Source organism: Apis florea, unplaced genomic scaffold, assembly GCF_048593485.1.
Source record: "Apis florea isolate Af1SG1 unplaced genomic scaffold, ASM4859348v1 contig_3758_pilon, whole genome shotgun sequence".
Classification (NCBI taxonomy): Eukaryota; Metazoa; Arthropoda; class Insecta; order Hymenoptera; family Apidae; genus Apis; species Apis florea.
This window is the reverse complement of record NW_028256839.1, coordinates 121,414-148,597: the sequence shown is the minus strand read 5'-3', so window position 1 is coordinate 148,597 and position 27,184 is coordinate 121,414. Positions and strand designations below refer to the sequence as shown.

The 27,184-nt window shown below is 20.1% G+C and overlaps 1 protein-coding gene across 4 annotated transcripts in view; it reads right to left on the bottom strand.

Annotated features, from left to right (window-relative positions):
* The window catches only part of Hnf4 (Hepatocyte nuclear factor 4), a 109,326-nt gene that overhangs the window by 74,424 nt on the left and 7,718 nt on the right, over positions 1-27,184 (bottom strand). For 2 of the 4 annotated variants that reach the window (XM_012489371.3, XM_086915036.1), the window contains exon 1: positions 18,185-18,750. The exons of the other annotated variants lie outside the window; for them this stretch is intronic. In XM_012489371.3, the coding sequence (XP_012344825.1) occupies positions 18,185-18,197 (13 nt within the window). In that variant the 5' untranslated portion in view covers positions 18,198-18,750. Of the gene's footprint in view, positions 1-18,184; positions 18,751-27,184 lie in introns of those variants that run through there. 4 annotated transcript variants of the gene reach the window in all.

Genomic DNA, 27,184 nt, shown 5'->3' with positions numbered 1-27,184 from the left:
TATTTTAACATTAGAACTACTGATCTACAATATCTATTTTACATGCAAATGATTGTAATTAAAGTGATGTCATTAAAGTATATATAATTTAACATTATTATTTGAATAAATTACAATATTAATTGTTAAAAACATTTTTATATTTTCAATAATCATAAAACAAAAAATATGGAATATGTTATTTTTTAAAGATTTGATTGTTCTAATTTTAAGTAAATACACACAGACTAAAAAAGATTTATATTATGTAATATAATATATAATTAAATATTATTATTATAAACATGTTATGAGCAAATATTGTTAAAATCTTTAATTATTTAAAATTAAATATTAAAATATAAAATTATAAAAAATTATATTTAATTTATTTAGCAAGTTGACTATATATTATCTCTCGTTAAATGTAAAACTGCTTTTTCATCAATGACGACAATTACAAATACCGGTCATTCCGTTGATTAACGACAACTTATTTTTACAACTATAAAATATTTTATAGTATTACTTGTGCGTTTTCTTTTTTCTAAAACCTTTTTATATAGTTCCAATGTAAATGTATCGTTTTTGTTTTATATTTATGGATAATATGTTAAAAAATAATTTATAGAAAAAAAGAGAGAACAAATATATGAGAAATAAAAAAAGAGATGATAAATTTTTCAATAGTTTTATGGTCGTATATAAAGAAAATGACATGTATTTAATCAAAGCCTAATTTAATTCAAAATTAAATTTAAAATTAATTTATCTGAATTTAACTAAAATAAAACAGATATTCAAATAAAATATAAATCTAATCTATTAAGTCTATTATAAATCAAACTTTGCTGAAATACTTATAAATATAATAAAAAATATTTTTGCATGTAAAAATTTCGAAAATTACGACTGATAATTATATATATATAAGAAGAAATTGTTTAAAATCTTCTTAATAATACATTTCAATATGAAATAGTAGTTTTATTACAAAAAGGTCAAAGTTATTTTTATTAAAGATAATTATTATAATTTGAAAATTTATGAATATTGCATGAACATATACTTTAAAATGCGAAATTATTAATTTGCAATATAAAATAAAAGATATAAATATTAGACAAATACGTAATAAATTGTCATATTCATAAAAATGTAAATAACTATATGTATGGATATGCAACATGCACCATCAATTAAAATTATTTGAATATCGCATCATCTGACAAGTTTAACATATATATCAGTATTTATAATGAATTTATATATATAAAATATAATATATATAAATAATATAAATATATATAATTATATATATGTAATTTTTATTGTATCATTGTATTTATCGTAACTATTTCTTTAAATATAATTTTAATACTTAAGATGTTTTTATTCTAAACTGAAATGTAACAAAAAATTAAAATTACCTGATTTTTTTCTTGATATTTTTTTTTCCCTTACATTCTACAAAGTAAAAAAAAATTGAAAGTTTTGAATTATTAAAGTTTCCTCATAGGTCTCTTCATAGTTAGTTTATTAATAATTTATTATTATATAATAAATTATTTTTTATTCCCAAAAACAAATGAGTTGATCAGACCGTCTATTTTAGGTAATTTTAGTAATATACGTATATATATATTAATATTTTACATTTGATATGATATTATTGCAATTGAAATAATTATTAAAAAGATCGTAAGATAATGGATTAATTATCTTATGAGTTAATAATCTTAAGTTTATTTTATATACTATAAATATATAAATCTCATCTTGCATAATATAGAATTTAACTAAAACAGACTTGAATATATATTTATAAGTAAAAATAAAAAATAATTTGAAATAATGAATTATTTTGTTAAATTTATTGTAGTATATTGTTATAATATATTCTTATTCATTTTTTTAAGAATAGTATTGGAAACGTTAAAATGAAATAAATAATTTTTAAATAATTCTTTTGAATAATGCATTGTGTAAAATAAAATAAAAATTAAATTTCATTCATGGCATTTGTCTACATGAGAAATTATAAAAATATTTTTATATTTTTATTCTATTTATTTATTAATATTTTTTATTTGTATTTTATTATTATTTATTTATTCTATTATTTTTTAATGTAATGAAAATATTATCGTAATAGAATCAAAAATTATATTTAAGAAATTATTTCAAAAAACATTTATTTAAGTTAAATATAAAATACCAAATAAAATAATAAACTTTTTTAATCAATAAATAAAATAATTAATATAATAATATAATATAATAATAAATAAATAAAATAATAATTTAAAGAAAAATTATTTATTAATTCAAATATATTTATTCAAATTATTATTACATAATTACATATTAAATAACTATTATTATAATCATTGTTTATATTTTGATTTAAATATTCAAGATTTGAATACTCACTAAAATTAAATCTATTTCATTGTTGTTTGTATATTCTACGTATTAATTTTTATTCAGAAAATAATTTAATAAAAAAAAATGTAAAGAGATAATAAATTATTAATATATATATAAAGCTTTGATAATTAATAAATTATTATGCTATTAGTTTATCTCTTCTAATTTTAAAAAAATTAAAAAAATTAAAAATGATCTTGTTTAAATGATTTATACTTAAAAGCTGTAATTAGTAATTTCATACTTATGCTTTCATTAAATCTTCTTTCCTTAATTCCATAATTTCGGTTAGAATTATTTAATATATACTTAAGTATTATCCTAATAATTAATTTGAAAATAAATACGAATTATTAAAATCGATGACAATCAACAAGAATTCTAATCTAATCGACAAGAATAACAAAAATGTGAATCCAAAATGAAAAAAAAACGTAAATAACTGCGTTGATCAAAAGAAACTAACAAGTGATAAAAAGAAAGATACATCGCATGCGCGTCTTATTTTATTACGTAAGAGAATAAAATAGTTGATTCTATCTTGGTAGTCGGATTGCACAAAATTTAACCAATCATACTTAGTTAGAGAGATTTATTAATATCTTATAATCAATGTAAAATTTAAAAAAAAATTAAATTATAAACAATTTTGGTTAAAATAACATTTAATTAGTTGTAATTAGTAAAAAATAATATAGTAAAAATTATTGTTTTATCTACGTTAAAATATATTTTCATAATTTAATTCCAAATGCATTCCTTGCATTAATTAAAATAGTGTTCATATGAAATACATATATAAGTTTTTATCATTAATTATTAACATCTAATTTTTTATATGTGTCTAATATGAATCTGATGTTAGACATTTTGATATTCTTGATGATAATTAAACAAATCTTAGCGTCCTGAAAATTAAATTCTATATATAAAATATAATATTATATAATGTCTCATGTCTAGTACATTTATATCGAAGTTATATTCTATTTTTATTCATATTTTTGTTTTTAATAAGCAATTTTTAAATAAATTCTATTTATCAGACATATTTAATTTTCAATCTCTTATTTTAATAACAATCCAAATTCAAATGTATGATCATTTTCAAGTACATTTAAGAAAATATCAAGTTTCTTTCTTTTTTTTTTTTTTTTTTTTTTTTTGAGAAAAAGAAAAATTTAATACAATACATTATAATATTTAATACAATACATTATAATTTATCTTGTTCCATATGATAATATAACAATATAAATAATAAAAATTATATTAAATATGGTGTTGAATTTGAATTATAAGTAATTTTGAATTATAGATTAATAATATATATTTTAAAATGTTCTACTTAAAAGATGTTCTATTTAAATGATTTCTATTTAAAAAAATTTACTCCATTTCAAAAAATGAAAATATTAATCTTTGTACCTTCTTTATACATATATATTGAAAATAATTTCGCATCAAATTAGGTACTCCTCAACATTTCACAAGTTTAGTCTAATATTTTTTTTTAATATCAATAATAATCGAGATGGTCTTATTTTGATTTTACATGTCTCAATCTGCATATTTAAAGATGAGAAATAAATTATTAAAAAAATTTAGTAATTTTTAATTAATTTATATATTTACAAATGAATATTTAATATATAATATAATATATATATTCATATAATATTTAATAATAAAAAAATTAATTAACTATTTTTTTTTAAATCATATGAAGTTGAATATATCTTTTTATATAAAATTTTATTGTTATTATGTTATTACATCATAACATTACATTACATATTGTTATTACATCAAATCTTTTATTTTGGTTTATTATTATTTGGTTTAAAATTACAAATATATGTAAATTTAATAATAATTAAAATTTTAATGAATCTCTTAAGATAAAGATCAAAATAAAAATTTGATTTAATGATTTGGTTTTTAGATCTGTTTAAATTGGAAACTTAAATTTTGTTTTACAATTGAGTCTTATCAATTTTTAATGTACATTATTTAAAATTTTATTTTTAAATTATTTTTGAAATGATACAAATATTTTATGAAGTATTTCAAGTACAAAATAAAATAATAAATAAAATTTGCAATTAAATGATTATTAAATAATTTATTTAATATTTCATAAAATAAATTATTTCTTATTGTTATTTATTTCTGTGGAAATAATTAATTTTTTAATATGTAGCAATGCTTATATTATTATTATTTTTGATTAATACTATTACATAGTATACTTACTATAATTATATACATATTACATAGTATACTTACTATAATTATTAGTAATATTTATTGTTCAATACATATTTTAATATTATTTTAGAAATAAGTTTTTTATCAAGAAATAAATGTTATTTTCTTCAATAATTAATTTTTCAACTTAATATTTTTTCAAATATTGAATTTATCTCTCAATTAAATACAGAATATAATTCTTAATTAAAATACCTCAATTAAATACATTACTTAAGATTTTAAGTAAAATGCATTATTTATTACATAATAAGTAGTTTTATTTAACATTATTAGTTGAAGTAAATTTTGTAAATCTATTTTGTTCTTAATACGTATAATAATTTTTACATTTTTAAAAAATTAAAAATTATGAAATAATACTTTTAAGATAAAAATATTTTGAAAAAATAGTTACTTTTTTTTAATATTAATTCTTGCATTACTGTTGAAAATTAGACTTTTTCTTAATGGATTTTTATCATCAATATCATACATAATCATCTTATACATATACAATATAAGTTTTGTAACAGATTTACGAGCATTGGTTATATATCTAGCTATTTTTATTAAAATCCATCATTTTGATGGGCACATTAAAATGCAATTTTTTGTAATAACGTTATTTTATATTTTATTTTAAATCAGTAGATTTTTATTAAAAGAGATTTACTCAATACATTTTTAAAATATACATTTTGTATTTATATTTCTAAAAAGATAATATTTAAACTTTCTGAATTTAGCATGAAATTTGAAATTCGCCGATTGTCTAGGATTAAATGAATTTTTTTAAATTATATTAACATTTGAATTTTTAAAAAAATACGTTGTGTGATTATTAAATCAAAATAGTCATTAATTGTCTAAATTTAATTAAAATTTAAATTAAATTAAATTTCTGAAACTAAATTGAAATTATATATAATTTATAATTTTAGAAATTTATAGAAAAAAATATTTAGCATTTCAATTTTTGGAAATTCCACATTACAAATATTGAATAAATATTAATAAACATTAGTAGTAGTAGTATATTATTAATATTAGAATTAGAATTAGTAATATTTAATTTAAAAATGATAATATTTACTTGTAGAATAAAATTTATATTTATACCTTTAAAACTACAAAATCGCTAAATATATTTATAGGAATTTTTTAAAAGAATTAATTAATTTTTTAATCTTAAAACAAAAACAATTATTTATGTTCGTTATATATTTAATAAAATCATTATATATTATATTAATGTTGATGAAAAAGATTTTGTTTATTTTTACGACAATAATAATTACATAATTTATATTTTCTATTTACATAATATGTAAGTATGTATAAGATATATATGTATATAAGATATATGTATATCTTAGAAAAATCGGAACTATCTGATTTTAGATGTATGCTACATATGTATAATGTTAAAGACAAGACTTGTAAAGCAGTAGGGTTTATTCTTTATTTTCAGTTTGAGTACTTCCAATAGCTTAACAGTAATTTGTCAGCGGGCATGGTTTTCATAACGCTTTCCAGATTTTTGATTTTAGCAAAGATGCCACAGCAAAACACATTTGCATTATGTGATGGATTACCGTGGCTGCAAAGGCCCATTCTTCGAAATAATTGGTCCCTCTAATCCCTCTCTATGTCATTTTCGAAAAGCAAGGATTGGAGGAAAAACTAAAATTAACAATCTTACAGTTGAGTTAGAATAATATAGAAGACAGATAGATTTCATCAACGACACAATATACATCAAAACACAGTTAGAATCATTACAGTTAGACACAAGAAGTTAAAGTACCACCATTCGTTCACTCAGAGCTCATAGTAGTAAGTGATCCTTCGAGCAGTAATATCAGTTTAGGCATATTTAATATGCAAAATCGTTTACGCTTTCCACTTTAATATTTGATCCTTCAAATTAAATGTAGCCGGATACATTTATCCGTCAAGGAATGAATATTCGAAAATGAGCTCGAATCAGTGAAGAGTAGTGAATAGCAATCAAGAATTTGTTATCAAGAAAGGATTCATTTCAGCATCAGAGAACTGATAGTATATTCCTGATTCGGCCTGAGAGGAAGATCAATGCAGTCATCAGAAGAAAAAGTTGTAATGAGCTCCCGATCCATCCAGCATCAAACGATTCCGTAGCAGCCAGCATTCTAACTGCAATCAACTTCAGCATCGATCTAATCTCCCATTTAATTCTGATAAGCAAATCCCTTATCCTTACGTTAGCAGAAATGGAAACTCAATTAAAGTCACTAATCAAGCGTCGTTCGACCAAGCTCTCATTGACGAGGTTTAAGAAATTTCTCGAAGAATTCAGACAGTCAGTTACGCTTATGGAAATCAAAAAACGATATGATATATGTGTGGTTCTTTATACGACAAATACATACATGTTCAAAAAAGTATAGAAGAAATTGTTGAAGGGAACGAATCAGAATCATCACATGCAGCTTATCCTGTCGAGTTTAAAAACGCGTATTTCAATATAATATCCGCAATAAAAGATTTCATAGAAGACGTACGCGCATGTCAAAAAAGAGAAAAGAATATCCTTTCATTAAGATCGATCACGCCCCTCTCCCATACTCAGCAGCAGTCTCCAGTTATTTTACTTCAAATAAACTTGCTAATTTTTTATGGATCTGTCAAGGATTAGCTAAGTTTCAGAGATACATTTGTTTCATTAGTTCAGAATAATGAATCTTTACCTGGCTTATAAAGATTTCATTATTTGCGGCCGTCATTAAAGGACTACTTGCACGATCCAGTCCTTAAGCGTATCCGAAGTAAATTACAGGATGACTTGGGAGAGTTTACAAACCCGATACAAGAAAATCGCAAACCTTCCTGTTTACTATGCAAATGCACTTCTATACCTGCCAGCAATTAAAAACAGATCTTCTATCGCTTTAAGAGAGTTTTTGATAACGCAATTTTCACGTGCTGGAAAAATTAGATTCAATAACATTAGGCGAATAGCGAGAGCGAACGTTAGTTTTACAGCGCAGTCCTACGTTCAAAGATTTCTACCAATTCTTAGAAACATGAGTTATATATTTGGAGAGTTTCCCGACAGATAATCAACAGCAACGTTCTAACGAATAATCAGCGCCAATGTCCAATGAATTCTCTAACAAGCCAACCGAAGCGAACAACGGCGCACGTAGTTAATAGTTTCTCCAGCTTGTTCGGGCAAAGAGTTGAGAATAAACGAAAAAACAAAAATCATACAGCAGACGAAACTTTATTTCAATTGTTTACAATCTGGATATCGCATAAAGACGCGTACGCGCCGAGTTTGTAAAACATGCGGACGTAAGCACTACACGTTGTTATATTGAAATAGAAAAGAGAGCTTTTCAACAGAGCTTTTTCAACAGAAGGTTTTGAGAAAAGAAAAGAATAGTTCAGTAAAGGATATCTCGTTAGGCACATTCTGTATTGTTAATCGTTTTCGTAAAGGATAATCAAGATAAAAAACAAAAATGCCGAGTTCTATTAGATTCAGGCTCTCAATGTAATTTTATTACCTAGGAGTTATGTAAAAAGCTGGGAATAAAATGTAAACGAAATTGAATATTTCGGATATCGAAAGTTTGGTTAATTCGTTATTATCAGAAGAAACGGTTATTAACATTTCTTCCGGATATAACGATTTTAGCGCCAGCATCTCTTGCCTGGCCATAGATAAAATTACTATAGATTTGCCAAATCTCTCATTAGTGAAAGAAAATTTAGAAATATCGCCATACATTAGCCGTTCATTAGCTCATTTTCAATTCAATCAGTGTAGAAAAATAGATATGCTTATCGGGACAGGCATTGTTGTGTATAGGTCAGCAGGTTCTCGCTTATTGTGACAAAAGACTTAACTTGCTTGGCACTTTCATGTGAAGTAACTGACAAAATCCGACATGCGTCGACTGTCACTTGACTAAAAAGTGATTTAGATAAACAGCTTGCCAAATTTTGGGAAATAGAGGAGATCGAATTGGAATATGTCAGTTAGCAAATTAAATGCAGTCACATACGATCCTTGCCTCCGCATTATTCTTCAGCTACATGAATATGAGAAATAGGAATTTGATGTGCCAAAAATTTTCCAGGAAGCAATCAAGTTATTTTGTCTAAAAACAGGCAAGCCACTACCAAAATCCAACAATTTATTTCCATTATGTGTATTTTTAGACGAAGATGGAATTATAAAAGTGGCAGATTGCAAAATGCATCCGTATACTTTTAAAAAAGACATCCGGTAATATTATCCTCTAAGCATCTGTTTACAGAAATCGTAACAAAGAACAAGCATACTAGATTATTACATCCAGGATGCCAACAAATAATCGTGTCATTACGAGAGCAATATTAGATTGCAAATCCTCGATACGGAAAATCGTACAAAAATGCAATAAAGTATTTTAAGGCAAGACCTTAGAATGCGTAATGGGTCCTACTATCTGCGGCTCGAATAATGTTAGCCATTTTCTATCTACGGTCTTGACTACACAAATCCGTTTCTAACACGTAAGACTACAATGAAATCATCATTACGCATTTTCGCATGCTTCGTTACGAAAGCCATATCTAAAACTAGCCATGGAACTCTTCACTGAGGCGTAGGTCTAAATTGTTTGAGTAGGTTTAGTAGGTATAGATAGGTATATCGCAAAAGATTAGATGCAGAACAATATTTTCAGATAACAAATTTTATAGGCGCGCGAAATAAGCTTCACGAATTAGGCATGCTCTTGAAGAGCAAAGAGTATGATACAAAGATGTCAGGTACATTAGGAAGATAATATAGAATGGCGCCTGAAATCCCTCCATTTTGGTAAGTTATGGGAGATAAAGATCTCCAAATATCATCTGCGACGTGTCATTGATGAACAGAAATTGATATTCGAAGAACTTTGCTAACGCAAATAGAATCTTGCTTAAACTCTCGATCTATCATTCCTTTATCATCTGATCCAGACGACCTGAATCTTTTGACTCCAGATCATTTCCAAATGAGCGATGCGTTGACCACAATACCGAAGAATGATTTGTGAGAGATCAAAGTGAATTGCCTCGGCCGATATCAATTAATTCAGCAAATGTTCCAGCATTTTTGCCAGCGCTCGAGCAAAAAATATTTACAGCAATTGCAGCAGAGAAACAAATGACACAAGTCGATAGGCATTATAAGGGAAAACGACTTGATAATAATACAAGAAGAAAACCTTTCCCCCTCTACAATGGCGCATGGATCGAGTGATGCAGCTTTACTTTATGACAGACGATATTCTCCATGGCCAAAAACTGTCAGCGGTATTATCAAGTGACCAATAACGAAGCTGTGCATTTGCTTATACATGACAACAATGGATCCAAGCAATGATCAAGGAGAAGTGAATTAAGATACTTCATCTCGTCTGAATGATAGGGAGACGTAAGTGTTATAGAGACATTAGACATTGCAGTGTTAATGTGTCATTGTGTGTTATTAGCATGTATTACAGTGTTGAAGTCGTCAGCGATTTCACGATGGGCGGCATGTTAAGAACAAAATTTATGAAGCAATCGGGTCTGATCTTTATTTTCAACAGTTCGAGTATTTCTAATAATTTAACAGTAACTTATGAATGGGCATTGTTTTCGTAACGCTTTTCATTTGATTTTAGCAAAGATGTCACAATAACAGCCATTTTACAAGACACATTTGCACGCCATGTGATGGACCACCGTGGAAGCGAGCGCAAAAGTCCTTATCTCCATGCATTGCGACACGATCTCGCGAGGAGTCCTTCCTCCATCCTTCGAAATCGCCCTCCAGTGCGACGATTAGTCCCAATCCCCTCTGAGTATGCATTTTCATGAAAAGCAAGGATTGGAGGAAAAACTAAAGCTCGCAATTGTCTTGAAGTTAGAATAGATAAAGAAAACAGATAGATTTCAGCAACGAAATAGTTTATATCAAAATATAGTTAGAATCATTATTTTAGCTGCAAAAAGTTAAAGCTTGTTCACTCAGAGTTCATAATATATAAATATTATATATAAATGATTATACAGTTCCTATTGGTAGGTGATCCTTCGAGCATCAGTTTAGGTACATTTGTGCAATACTCAAAGTCGTTCACGCTTTCGACTTTAATATATAATAAATATAGAATTTCTAATAAAAGTAAATAATATTTAATTTCTAGATAATAATAATCATTATTGTCTAATTAATTAGAAAGACACAAAAAAAGTAAAAGTGAGGATAATATCAACACACGTAGTATTTAACCTATTCGTACAATATCTCAAACTTGTGATAAAATTTCTCATATTTAATAGAAAATTTAACGATATTTGTAAATAATAATCATTTATATATGCACGGAAAGTCAACTTTGATTGAATTTGTGACAGTCCTCTTATTCTCATTAGAGATATTTATTCTTTTTTAGAAATACATCGTTGGATTTAATCTCCATTATTCGATACTATAGTGGATTGTAAGACTGTCCATTCTTGTGATCGAATATCGTATTAGAAAAATCGAAACTCAAAAAAGACAGTATTGATAGAATAAATATCTGCAAGTACATTTACAATCATTAAATTTATATATGTGTATATATTACCCGTGTATTATATAACAATTAAAAAGAAAACAATTATCAAGAAAATGTAAGAAAATTAAAATCAACTCAAAATATATTTATCATGAAGAAAAATTAATTGCAATCAAATTGCAATATCATAATATATAATGCAAACATATTTATGGAAATTCAGCATATCCGAGACTATGTAATATTAGATACATTAACTAAGCATATTTGCTTAGGCATTAGTTATAACAAGTTAGAATATGTTATTGAATGCTCAAGAGGCTATAGTTTTTAATAAAACTACAAGAACAATTTTAAAATCAACCTAAAAGTCTAACTGTCATTATACATGTATATTACTTGCATATTATTATTGACAATTATCAAGAATAAGTAATCATAGTACAAATGTATTATACACATATACATATATATAAATAGAATCTAATATTAAATAAATTCTTAAGAATTATTTTAAACAAAAATTTGAAATTCTAACAAAAGATAATCTATAATTCAGCAAATATATTATTCATCATTTAACAAATAATAATGAAATATATACAGTTATAGCATAAAAATTCATTTATCAAAAGTATAGAAAAAAAATTATGTGTCTCAATTTCATGAAAATTCAAATAATAAATATCTCCCTATAACTTTTATAAACATAAATAATAAATATATAAATATAAACATTTATGTTTATAAATATATATAAATATATATAAATAATATATAAATAAGCATTTTATAAGTTTGAAAGTTTTCTTCTTAATAAATATTTCATTTAAAATATTTCATTTAAAAATAATAATTAAAAATTAAATAATTAAAAAATTACTATAATTTTGTGCATTGTAAAGAATAAAAAAAGGAAGAATATATTAGATAACTTAATTGATAAATTCATTAGCAGATTTAAGACAAAAATTTTTTTTTTTCATTTTTTTTTCTCTTTTTAGTTTTTAATATGACAAAATAATAAAAAATTATTTTTAATTATTTAAAAAGGATTTTTCTCTTTATTCTTTCTTAAAAATATAATAATATAAACATTTAATATATTTAATATAAACATTAATATAAACATTTTATATTAATATAAAATTAAGAGTAATAATAAAAAATAAAAATAAAAAATCTCCACATCGACTTATAGCATCGTTTGAATACATTTATTTTTTGATATGAACATAATTCTATATTTAATATTTTTAAAATATAGAATTAATTTTGTTTTAAATCCAATATCAAACTTTGTCAAAAAATTTTACGTAATTAAATAAATGATATAAAAATGATAAATATATCTAAACTATATTCTTTAATTAATACAAAAATTTATAATCCTTTATTTACATATTAAATTTAGGAAAAAATTTCAATAATAATTTTATTCCATTATTTTTCTCTAATAAATTGTTAATTAAACATCATAAAATAGTTAATTGAACAAATCATATTGTTCAGAATAATTTTTTATATATATATATATAATAAATCATATTATATATAATATATAAAATTAAATATATTAATAAGTAAGTTATTATATATTTTCAAAAATTATCATAATACATAATAGAAAAAATATAATATATGAATAATTTTATATTTCTCAAAATCATTAAAATGTTTCAATTAATTAGAATTTAGAATTGATTGATTATTTATTCAACATTAGTAAAAATAAAAAAATTTTTGGTCCTAAATATATAAAATTGAATTAATAGAATTAATAGAATTAAAAATAGAATTGGAAATAATCTTTTGTTTTTTTCAGTTACACGTTTTAGCGATGGACAATATTAATAATTAATGCGAACTCTTCTGGCTAAAAGCTTCTTTTACTTGTTAATTCGCAGTTCCCCTTCCGTTTGTCCTTTAAATACAATATTAACATATGCAAACGGAGAAACGCTCAAAAATAGCCCTGCAATAACTGAAACGAATACCTTGATTTCATAAACGATACAGTCATTTATTCATGTTTCATGAAATGTTGTCATTTTTTTTTTATTTTAATTTTTACTAGTTTAATAATTTTTTATGAAATTTTATTTAATAATTGTTATAATTATTACAATAAATAATATAAAATTTTATGCAACTTTTGCAACTATATATTAATATATTAATATATAATGAATATGTATATAATATGTAAACTAAAAACAATTTTTTTGTGTCATCATTAATGAAATTATTGATTTTTTGAAAAAAAACTAGCCGTTATTTTATTATAACTTAATTCAATTTTATACTTAATTCAGTTACATATATGGAATATGGAATATCCCAAAAATGTTAGAATATCCGTAAATTGGAGATTTTTAAAGTAATTTCAAGCAATATTTTCTTTTACAAAATGAATAATGAATAAATAAATAAATATAATATTCAACACACTTTCTTCGAGATAAATTATTGCTTGGATTTATTTGTGTTTGGTTAGAGACACCTAGCCAATTCTACTATTGCGGCTTGATTAGGCTATACACTCGGTGATTGGTCAGTATCTTTTTATTAATACTATATTTTTTTTATTAATATTTAATAACTCGTAACAAAGCCATAAAAAAATTTTTGAAAAGAAAAATGTTACTGAAAGTACTTTAGAAATCTTCAGTTTCAATGTTCCAACATTTTTGGAATATTATATTTTGTTTGAAAAATATATTTGCTAATCAAAAACATCGCATTAATTAAAAATGCAAAAAAATACAAAATATAAAACAATTCTTCATTGAATAGTAATGACGTATAATTGTTATTTTGACTTTATCAATTTTATATAAAATTATTTTTTATAAAATTAATAATATTTCGCAAAATTTTAAATGAAAAAATTAATTTTTTTTACAACTAATTTGAAGAGTATCATTTGAATTATTTTAAATTAGGAATTAAAGAAAATTTTCTGAAGTATATTAAATTTTTATTTTTTAAAAATTTTATTCAATGTTTATCATGTACATCTTATTTTACTAATTTATTATTATTTTACATATATATATATAATATTTATAAATATTATTATAAATATATTATATATAATATTTATAAATATATAAATATATTTATAATTAATATATTATAATATAATATATTATAAATATATATATATATATATATATATTATATGTTGTTTTGATTGTTTATTCAAGTTTAATGACTCTCTGGCAGCACATACTCAATACTAATATGTAATCGTGATGCTTTATGGTTGGCCAATTTTTCATTAATAGCTCGTTAATCAAAACGAAAATTTAAAAGGATAAAGTTGTCTTCATCTCAGAAATCACTAATTAAATCTGTCTTGATTGACATTAAGAATATTTTGTATATTATACAAGTATGTATACGCATATCCTTATATGAATACTTTTACATTTAACATTTTTAATTTTTTCTAAATTTATATATATTCTATATATATTCTATATATATTCTATATATATTCTAAATATAAATATAACACATTTAATTTTTTCTAAATATTATTCGAATTCTATTTATTTATTAGTTCTACTTTTAATTTTTTCAAAATTTATATTTCTATTAAGATATTTATTTCATTAAGATATTTTCATTATTATCTATAATACAAATTTGTTTACTATTTATATAATACTTTGTTTATTATTTTTTTTATGAAAACTTATGTTTTTTTATTTTAATAAATTTTAATTATTAATATGTAGAGATTTTCATTTTTTTTTCTTATTATTTCAAGTTTATTTTTTATTATAATTTTAATTTTCTACTGTTCATTTTCATTATATAATACTAATTGTGAAATTTAAAGACATAAATATATCAATAATGTTAAATATTTTTTTAATTCATTTAAATATTAATTGTTGAAATCATTAATACTGTTAAATGCATTTAAAATCTCTATAACTTAATATATTATAGATTATTCGATATTAATTAAGTTAAATGTTTTATGAAAGTAAAAATCTTAAATAATAAATTCTATTTTTATTAAAATCAATTGTTTTAATTTAATTTAAATATTATAGATATATATTATATAATGTATATATTCATATAACATAAATCATAATATTATATTATTAAATAATTATATGTATAATTAATAAATATAATATAATATATTAATATATTATGATAAAATATAATATAATTTAATATAATATATAAAAATTAATAATATAATATAAAATTTCGTTAAATTTAAAAAATAGAAAAAAATTGTAAAGATTTTAAAAGATTAATTATCCAAATTTTACTGATATCTATTTTATATTTAAAATAAATAATTTTATAAATTAGTTAATTAACTAAAAATTCTATATATTCTATTGATTAGAAATCACATAAAAAATAAAATCTTAGATTTATTTTATAGTTGATATATTAATGTATCATATGTATAATTATTATCTATAACTAATAATATTGATTAAGCAACATCAGTCACTTTCTTAAACTTTTAATTTGATTTTTTTTTATACTAAAAAATGTTTTACATTATTTTTGCGCGCTCATAAAATCTTCTTTTAACAAGTTTTTAACATTTCTTATAGTATTTTTTCTTTAATTCATTTATAATATATACATTTCTCAGAAGTTTAAAAAATTTATCTAATTTATGAATGTATTGTATGATTAATATATATCTAGATATTTGAAACAGAGAATTGATTTGCAATCATCCAATTTAATTTTTATCATACTTTTATATCAATTAAATACTACTTCTTATTTTAAAATATTTAATATTTTAATAATATATAAAATTGAAAAATATATATTTCAAGATTAATTATAAATAATAGAAAATTTCATAAAAGTTAAAAAAGTATATATTTTAGAAAAATTCAAAAAAATTTAATTAAAAAAAAAAGCACAAATTTTTAAATATATAAATATAATACTTAATATATTACTGATTTCATTATATTTATATTTATATTAAAAAAAAAAATACAATAAAACATACAAAAATACAAGTTTATTAAAAGAAAAAAATAGGTTATACTCAAAAAATTCTTTTTTAAAATATTAATTTTAAAGATTAATAAAAATAATAGAAGTTATAATAAATTTAATCAAGATATTATTTACAAAAAATGATTTTTTCCCTATAATCATAAGAATGTTTAATTGTAATTATAAAAAAATTTTAATATATAATTTCTAAAATTTTCTATTTATAAAAAATTATAAAAGTTTCTATAATTTAATTGCAACTTAATTTTTTATATTATTTCATTTTGAATTTAAGCTAGAATATAATTGTTTAATCTAATTGTTTAATCTATGATACAATATAAATAACAGTTAATTGGTTTATTTCCAGGCATACATAGTAGATTAAAAGTAGCGATTAAATTTAAAACTCGTATAAATGTTAAAAAAAATATTTTTTATAGTAGTTTCTATTTTCAATTACTTTTTTTTTGAGTATTAAAACATAAAATATTTAACTTCAATAAATGTTAATTCATCATATCTAAAATTAATCTAATCGTTGAACAGAATATTAATCAGAATTAATCAATATCAAAATTTGCTAAATTAAATTCATTTAATTTAATTTAATTTTAAAAGTAAAAAGAAAAATTTTAATATAATTTCAATAACATAAATTTTAATTATTTTAAGTTTTAAATAATGAATTTTAATAATACATAATGATAAAATAATAACATTTATAAGAATTATAATATTAACAAATTCGTAATAATAAATGATTTAAAAATAATATTAAAAAAATGTATTTTATACTTAAATGTATATAATACTTAAAAAAATCAAAATATAAGTAAATGTATAATAATACATATAATAATATAAGTAAATATATAAAATGTATAATAAAATATAAAAAAGTATTTTTGAATATTTCTTCGAATTTTCATCCTATTATTAAAATAGAGTTTTATTATTAAAAGGATCTTCTTTTATAAATCAAAAATCAATCATTTATTTTAAAGATATGTTATATATTATATTACTTGATAAAGTTAATGAAGAATACTTTAATCATCAAATATAAGTAAGTATGTATTGGTCATAATATATAATAATGAGATGTAAACTGATCCACTGACGCGGATATTTTCGAAATTTTCCACTTTTCGCACGACAAGTGTTCCATACTAGTCACAATTATATAATAACGATAATCGATTCCACAAACACGACATGTTCAAATACCGTTGTTCATTATTATTATCATTTAACAAATGTAACATTGTGATTATTATTGAAACATGATTATCGATGTATCAAGAAGAGGCAAAATTGTAAAATAATTTTTGTCTATAAAAGTTAATTGTAATTTTATTATTTATTATTCAATAAGTAATTTTTATTACTTAAATAATCTTACTTAAAAAATAAGATTATATATATTTTGGTAAATATAATATAAATGAATAATATTTTCTATATTAATTTAAACAATAATATTTTATAATTCTATATTCAACAGATATTAATTATGTTTATTAATTTTTTTAAATTTATAAATAATTTATACTAAAATTTTTGTGATTTCAAATTTAATAAAAAATAAATTATTATTATTATTAATTCTTCTTTCTTAATTCTTTATTATTATTACATAAAAATTATTACTTAAATTCTTTTTACAAAAATAAAAAGGAAATACAAAATTATATAATAATAAAGAATTGCACAACTAACTTTTTTCATAATCAATACGTAAAAAAAAAAAAAAAAAAAAATGAAGATTGATAGACATGGCATTCTATCTGTCATAATTTTTACATAATATAGAAAAAAAATCAAAATATTTACATATGCATACATCAACAATTATCATTATTATATTATATTAGAATAGATTTTCCAAAAGAAGATTTTCATATCAATTGAAAACATTATTAATGAAATTTCTTTAGGAAAAAATTTACCTGCCAGTCCCATTTTCACGAAACGATAGTGGACGTGACCTCTGTATCAGGCGTCGAGATCCCCAATTGATTGTGCACGGATTCTCCCGATTGTTCTCGGAAGAAGCTTCAGACAGGTAGCCTCCATTATCATTCTTATCATGGAAACGACAACAGTCTGATGAATTACGTTATATGTAACGCTACTGCGGCCTTTAATTACGTAATTTCTCGACCATCACACTATCGTTTGTCGATCAACGAAAAATGCACTCTAATCGATGACGATTCATATATTGAATCAATATAGCAAATACAGGGTTGAAACACGTAAAAACTGCAGTGAACAGGTAGCAAAATTTATTGTGACAACAATTTCCGATTATTACTTAACAACGTCGCAAAGACGACTGGCGAGCAGCTGACGCGTTTTGCGCTTGGCTCGTGGACCAGGAGTAGGGGTAACCCGTCTGCCATAAGTAAGAATGAATATATGTACTGGAAATAATTAAGAGTGGGGGGCGTTCATGTTGAGAGGTTATAAGTGTGGAGAACTAAACTGAAAGTGATTAGGAGTGGGAAAAGGTAAGTTGACAATCAGCAAGAATCGAACGAATTTAGCGGATAAATATAAAAACGCTTGATTTTTTTGTTTCATAGAATTTATCATTTTCTATTTAATAAAACATAACATAATATAATTAACATAATTAACATAAATTATGCTATGAACAAATTTCTACTATTTTCTATTATTATATATATAATGTATCTATTGAATATTAAATAATTTTAATATTGTATTGAAAAATTTGGAAAATATTTAATAACAATATTATTATTATTACAACACACATTAATATGTGAAGAGAATTTACAAAATTTGGAATTATTTCAATAAATATTATTTAAATAATATTTATTATACAAATATTTATTTAAATAAAAAAATAAGAAAAACAAATTGCATCAAATTGTGTTTTTTTTGTATCATTTTTTATATCAATTAGATTTTTTTTTAAATAAATTCTTTAATAAAATATTCATTTTTATTACATAATAATGAGTGTTATTTATAATTGTATTAAGAAAAAAAATCTAATCAAATTGTAAAATTATAACTATAATTTTATAAAAATTGTCATTAAACTTTTCAATTAATTCTGATTTTTTTATTACAAAATTTTTTTGAAATATGTCTAAATCAATAATTCAAATATTATATCTTAGCAAATGAAATAATATAAAAAGATGATTTCTTATTAATTATAATTGATTTTGAATAACTATAATCAATAGATTCGTTAGAATGTGTATAAAAACATAAGTTCTGCTTATAATAATTATAATAATTAATAGTTTCGAAATAAACTATAAAAGTGTTATGTATAATTAAGCTATTATGTATAATTAAATTTTGATATAAAATAAAATTGAAAAATAGATTTACTGAAATATTCACCTCACTTTTAGCTTTTTTAAATATTTTAATATTATTTTTGATAATATTTTATCATATTCATATATGAAAATTTCATAAAAGCAATGAAAATAATTTTTTTAACGATTTGTTTGTAACACGATATTTAGTAAATTCAGATTCTAATATCTAGAATATTATTATGAAAGATAACTTTTGATTATTATTAGAAATCATGAATAATGCAAAAAAATGTTGATCTTGCACTTCGTTCTACTGTAATGTAAATCTATACTACATAATTCTTATATTAATTTGACTCATGTGAAATATCATTTTTACAAATAAAATTTTAAATGTGCAATTTATGTAATTTGTAACTTATACTATAACTTATGTAATTTTTTAAAAGTACTACAGCATTATACTCGTATTTAATCAATTTTTGCATAATCAGGATTAATTACAAATTTAATAACTACTATCAAGATTAGAATAAATTATCAATTCTAAAATTTAAAAAATTTTAATAAATGCAAACGATTTTTTTGTTTATATTTTCTCTTAAAATAATATATTTAAAAACTGTACAAATAAAATATTCAATAATAAATTTATCTTTTCAATTATTCTTCTAAATTTAAATTCAAATTAAATTCATAAAAAAATCATACAAATTATTTATAATAGATAATAATCAGATTTTAATATTTTTATCATAATATAATTGATAGACATTGATATAGTTGATAAAAATAAATTGACAATTTATGCATACATGTATATATATACAAGCTACGGTAAATATTAACAACTTCATAGAAACATTTATTATTTAATATAAAAGTTGAATTTGCGAATTAGATATGAATAATTTTTTTTTTATTCTAATTATAAACAAAAATATTCAATATTCAATTATTTAGAATATTAAAAAATAACATTTACATAATTTTAGAAAATGAAAAGTAAATAATATTCGTATAGCTATTTTTTTTTATTATTTAATATACAAGTGTTGTTAGTAATAATTGATTTTATAAATGAAATTTTAATAATGAAATATTTAATACATTATTTATCATATTTTTTTTTAGATATAGGAAATATAGATAGGATTTAAATATAAAAATATTGTTATATTTCATTCTTTTTTCTACTTTTTTTATATTTTTCACAAATATATTTCTTATATGTATAAATATATTTTTTTATAATAGATTTTATGATTTTATTATTATTGTAATATATATTTTTTTTCATCACATTATGTCATATTGCAAGATTATTATTTATTAAAGGCACAACTTATTTTTTATTATTATTAATTTGTTTTTGTAATAAATGCAACAAATCATAAACTTTATCTTTATTCTTGCGATTTAAACTGTTATTTCATATATATATATTATTGTTATATTTTTGGCAATGTAAAACTGGTTCATTGTGTGTTACATTTCTTACATTATAGAACTAATTTTTTGTTGTAACAAGTACATTTTCTTAAAATGGGCTATTCAAGTTATTATTTGGTCTTTTCTTGATGCGTAGATCATTTGTTTTTTATGAAAGTTTTTAATAAATGATTATATGTAAAAATGAAAAATATATGAAAAATAAATAAAAATATGAAAAAAGTGGTTATTTTCATGTAGAATAATTTTTGAACATTTTTATCATATCTTCCATGGATAGATAGTTTATTGTTGTTTTTCAGTATTGATAATTATGAAATTTTTTAGCTATTTAGTCAGTTTTTTTGTTGTTAAGAATAATTTTAGCATAATTATTAATATGGAATAAAATCCAATAATTTTTATTTCATTGTTATTTTTTATAATTGTTTGATTATTAATTTTCTAATTTCTTAATGATTATTTAGAATGATGAAGATTGTATTAGTATTAAATATTGTATTCGATATTGATATTTCACTTTTAAAGTTCGCAAGTATGATAATTTATCTATAAGATAATTTTTTTTTTTGTATATAATATTGACAAGTTAATTTACAGCCATTAATTTGGCTTAGAAAGCTGATATTCTAATGAATTCTATTTGGTTTTAAATATAAACTGAATATAGATTTTGAATATAAAATATAGATTATATATATTCAAACTAAATTTAGAACGATTAATATATAGATGTAGTCTTATATTAATTATAAAGTTGTAATCTAGGATTTTTTCTATTAATGATTTTTCGCTCTGTTTCGTTTATTAATTTTAATTTCATTTATTACAATTATCTATTTCAATTTGCTAGAATAATTAAAATTTTTCGAGATATTAATTGTATAATTAATTCTTGTTTATAATATTATGTATATATATATGTATGTGTGTATATATTTGTAGATTCTATAATAAAATATTTGATCGAATTTGTTTTGTGAATTAACTTAATAATGAGTACTTATTTAGTAAATATATTCGAATATATGGGATAACTTTGGAGAATCAATTTTAAAAAATTAAAACGTATACAAAAATTAACTAATTAAATAGCTGATCGCACTAAATAAAAATGGACTATCTATCTATCTATTTATATATATATCTTAGAAAAAACGGAAAAAAATAAGAAAAATTGCTAACAATTAATATCAATCTGTTGAATTCAAATAAAATTTCACATATACCAATTTAATACAAAGATTAGATTATTTTAACTTAAAATTATGTTTTAAATCCTCCTTTTTTCTTTGTTAATTATTATTTAATTATAATTATAATTATAAAATTATTAATATATTATTTTTAATTTTAATTGTATTTAAAAATGAAAGCTAAGATATCGAAATCTATCAAAATCTTTATAAAGTGTTAAACAGATATTAAAGCATTAATAAGTAAAGGGTCAATAAAATTTCATGAGATAATAAAAAGTTTTTGATTCGATAACATTATCTTGGTATCGTCTTATAAGATATCGATATTGAAAAATAATACTAAGAAAATATCTAAAACTTTGATATATATCAATACCGAAATGAAATTTGCATACTGATACCTGTCTTAATATTATATCTTATGAATATGAATATATTAATATGAATATATATATATATTATTATTATTATGAATTGTGCAAGCAAAATATAGTATAACAGCAAATTCACGATGCAACAATTCAAATTACAAGATACAGCTAAGATATTAAAAAAGATCTTATTTTCGGGATTATTAACGATAACAGAAAAATCTTAAAAAAAATATGTGAAATTAATATATATATGTAAATTGAAAATTTTAATTAAAATTGTAAAATAAAACATTCCAACTCATAATAATCCAATTCATATAATCAAATAAAAAAAATTATATTATAAATAATTTGTAATTTTATATATATAGAGCAGAAAATTTATATATTTAAAAATTTTCAAATGGTAAATAGAAGAAAAATAATATAAGAAATATGTTCATTATGTCTGACTAATCCAAATAAATGTGACTATTTTCAGCTCGCTACGTCCTTCCTTTTGAGAATTATGGGTTAATTAGCTTTATTAGTCAACTTCGTTCAAAATTTAGATTTCAATTTTATTTTTTTAATAAATATAATTCTCAGTAAATTTGTTTTCGTATTGATTTGTTTAAAATTTTTTTATTGTAAATTATTATTAGGAAAAATAAAATCTAAATTCTTGGTAATTTGAAACTAATATAATATAATATAAAATATAAAATAAAATATAATTTAAAGTTTATTATAATATATTATGATATATTGTATTTATTATATAAATATACATATGCCTAGATATTAATATAATTTTGGCAAATTTAAAGATCAAAACAAACATAAAAATTAATATACAAATAAAACAAAAATGTCAATTGATTATTTTACTAAATTAATTAATTTTTTTTATTAAATTTTTATTAAATATAAAAGTTATAAGTTATAATGTTAACAGTTTATTATTGAGATATTATATAAAAAATATATTTCCAGAAATTATTTCCTCTTTTGTTTTAAGATCATAATGTACGTTATACATTAATTAAAATATTAATTTAATGTATTAAATTATTTAATTTTATTGAAATTATCTAATTTTATTGAATATTTTAATTAAATGTGCAATAAATAATATTTTTCTTCTTATTTTGTAGTATTTATAAGATGATTTTTTATAATTTTCTTTTTTGAATTCTAAATATTAATGCGAAAGTTTAATTGCTCATTCTTAATTTTTAAAAATATTATTTGATTTCCTTTTTTGTAAAAAATGTTTAATTCTGGACAAAAAAAAATATTATGTGGAAAAATTAAAAATATTAGAAAATATAATCTTAAAAGAAAGAAAAGAGTTTTTTTAGTGTATCAATATCAATACTTATTCTATTTTGGTGTTTTTAAATAATTATAAATAATCATGAAAATTTAAAAAAATGCTGAAATTTATATTTTTTCAATATTTCTCTATATTTACGAAAAATTTTTTTTTAACACAAAAATTTATATATAATTATAGATTAATAAATAATATCTAATTCTAGACATTTCTCAAGAAGAAATTATCAAATAGAAATATCAAAGGTTTTTAATTCGCGCAAAACAAAAAAATATAACGCATCCATATTAATTTCCCACTATATAGTCATATCTCCTCTATGTATTCACGCAAAAAATATTTGTATCATAATAGGCTCTCCTCTATACAGGTTTTGTATACATTTTTTTCATATTATTACAAATAATGGCAATATTCAAAATGGACATAATTAATGTTTCATCCTGTATATTTCAAATTATCAATATCATATGTATAATCAATTAATAAAATAATACAATATTATATATATTTTCTGCATGTCATCGTATTTAATTTTTTTTATAACATTATAATATTTTATTATATTGACAGAATTAGTAAAAATTAACATATAAAATCTCTTGCTTGTATTAAAAAATAGTTTAAATGAAATATATTTTAATCTTACTGCCTTTTTTTTTTTTTTAATGATTATACGTACATAAGTACATATATATAGAATGTTAATATATATTTATGAGGAAGTTGATTCTAAAGGCCAAAATAAACACCAAAATTAGTATAGAAATATATTGATTGATTTATTTATTATCATCTATTTATTAATTAAAATTTATAAAAAAACGTTAGATAAGACAAGATACAAAGAGAGCTATCGTTTTCATTATACTATTATCGCATTCTGTTCTCGTCGCACTTCATCTAACGCCAATTTAAATTATTTATAAATAAATTGCGAATATAAAATTAAATTTTTATGAACATGATTAAAGAATTCGAGTTTAAAAAGTAGAGATTTGCTTCATTTTTTAAATATCATAATATTATATTTTGAATATTTTGTATTTTTTTATATTCATATTCAAAACAAGAAATCGTAAGTAAACATAAAGAATTGATGAATTCTTCATGTGAACTATGACTATACTTATAAATAACATTATAAATATTATAATAACATGGTGATAAATAAATAATGTTCTAAATAGAAATAACGAATTAGAAAATCATAAATAATATTATATACTATATTATTATATTATATTATCATAGAAATAAAAAAAAATAATTACTAATAAAAAATAAAACTAATAATTAAATTGAATTAGTGATTATAATCTTTGATTATTAAAATTGATTGATAAAATAAAATAATAATTAAAATAAAATAATTAGATTTTTATTTCTCTGTTTATAAATAATATATTTATAATTATATTTAATATATTTGATTGCTTTTATATATTTTATATTTATTTTTTATTTTTCTTTTTATCTTATTAATAAAAAGTTTATTGTAAAAAATTTTTATAGAAATCAATTATAATGTTAAATATAATTTTTTTAATCTTTTTTCTAAAGAAATAAAGAATAATAATAATAAAAATAAGAATAATTCAATCAATTATTTGAAAGTTTTTTATTGAAAAATAAAGAAATAATATTTATTATTTCCAAAAATTTCTTATATTTTCTTAAATTTTTTACAATAATTATATTGATAAAGTTTTTATTAAAATAGATTAAACAATAACGACTTGAAATAATAAAATTATATATTTATTGGTATTATTAGTAATATAATATATACATGTATAATATAATATATTATATTATATTTATAATGATATATATTATATTATCATATTAAAAACTTAATATAGAATAAGAATAATTTATATAAATTACAAAATTTATATAAAAGTTTACATAAAAATAATTTATATAAAATGAAATAAGATATTTTATAATTAAAATATGCATGCAATAATAAAAAGAATAAAATGAATCTTGTTGCAACATTACGTAAGGTAAAAATCACAGGATATTGCGTCATTGATCACTCGAAGGAAATTAAAAAATCATCAAATAGCATTTTTGTATCAAAAGATTTACGTTAAAAGCGCAATGAAATTTGAGATTAAGAAACAGCCGCTATGAATGATTCATAATGAAAAATTCGAATTCTATCATTTATATGAAATTAAATCACAAGTATTTAGTAATTTATTTAATCTTTTTTTCGTGCTTAATATATCATGCAAGAATGTTATGAATAATTTATTTTACCAATCAATTCGATTTCTTGTTTTTATATATAACACGATATATGTCATATAGGAAATATGTCATTTAATAATTTATTTGATTTTCTTTTTGGATTTACAAATTTTAGAATATAAAAATATTATATAATAAATATAAAATATAATTTATTTTATTGAATCATTTTATATATTTTAAAATATGTAGAATCGCTATGTCATTTTAATGATAAAATTTGAATTTTATTTATATATATTATAATAAATTTATAATTCATAGTTTATAATTTATACTTACATATATGTAAATATAAATTGCATATTATAAAGTCTTAAACAAAATTTTATTTTTTATTTGAATATAGAATTAGTTCATTTGGACAAAACCGCTTTGAGATATCATGTATATAAATAATGTCATCATTATTATGAATAATAAATATTATATTTTTATATTCTTTACGTTTAAAATTAGGAGTTTTTTTCTAATTATAAAAACATATAACATATATATAATACACTGTTACCAACATATTTAACTTTCAATATTATGTCATAAACAATTTTATAATTGATTTAGTGATAATTGATCTTTATGAAATATGTATATCATTAAAAGAAAAAGAAAGATGTGATTGTTTTCTCTGCTTTAAGACATTAATAATGAAATAATATAAATAATATAAAAATTAATATAAATATCTGCTATCATAATAATAAATTGCAAAATGTTTTTCCTTTTCACTTTTTTCTAATACTTATTATTTACGAAATTAATTAATAATGTAAATGTCCTGTATATGTATAAATATAATAATATATATAATAAATATATAATAAATATAAATTTTATATTTGTTTTTAAATTATTTAAATTTCTTCATTCATTATCTTAAAGATATTTTTTATATGCTACAAATACATTTATTATATAAGTATATTGGTACTATAAATTATATATATATATATATATATACTATAAAATATTAATTATTTCAATTTCTTTAATTATTTTATTTCATTATAATTCTTGAATAAAATGAAAATAT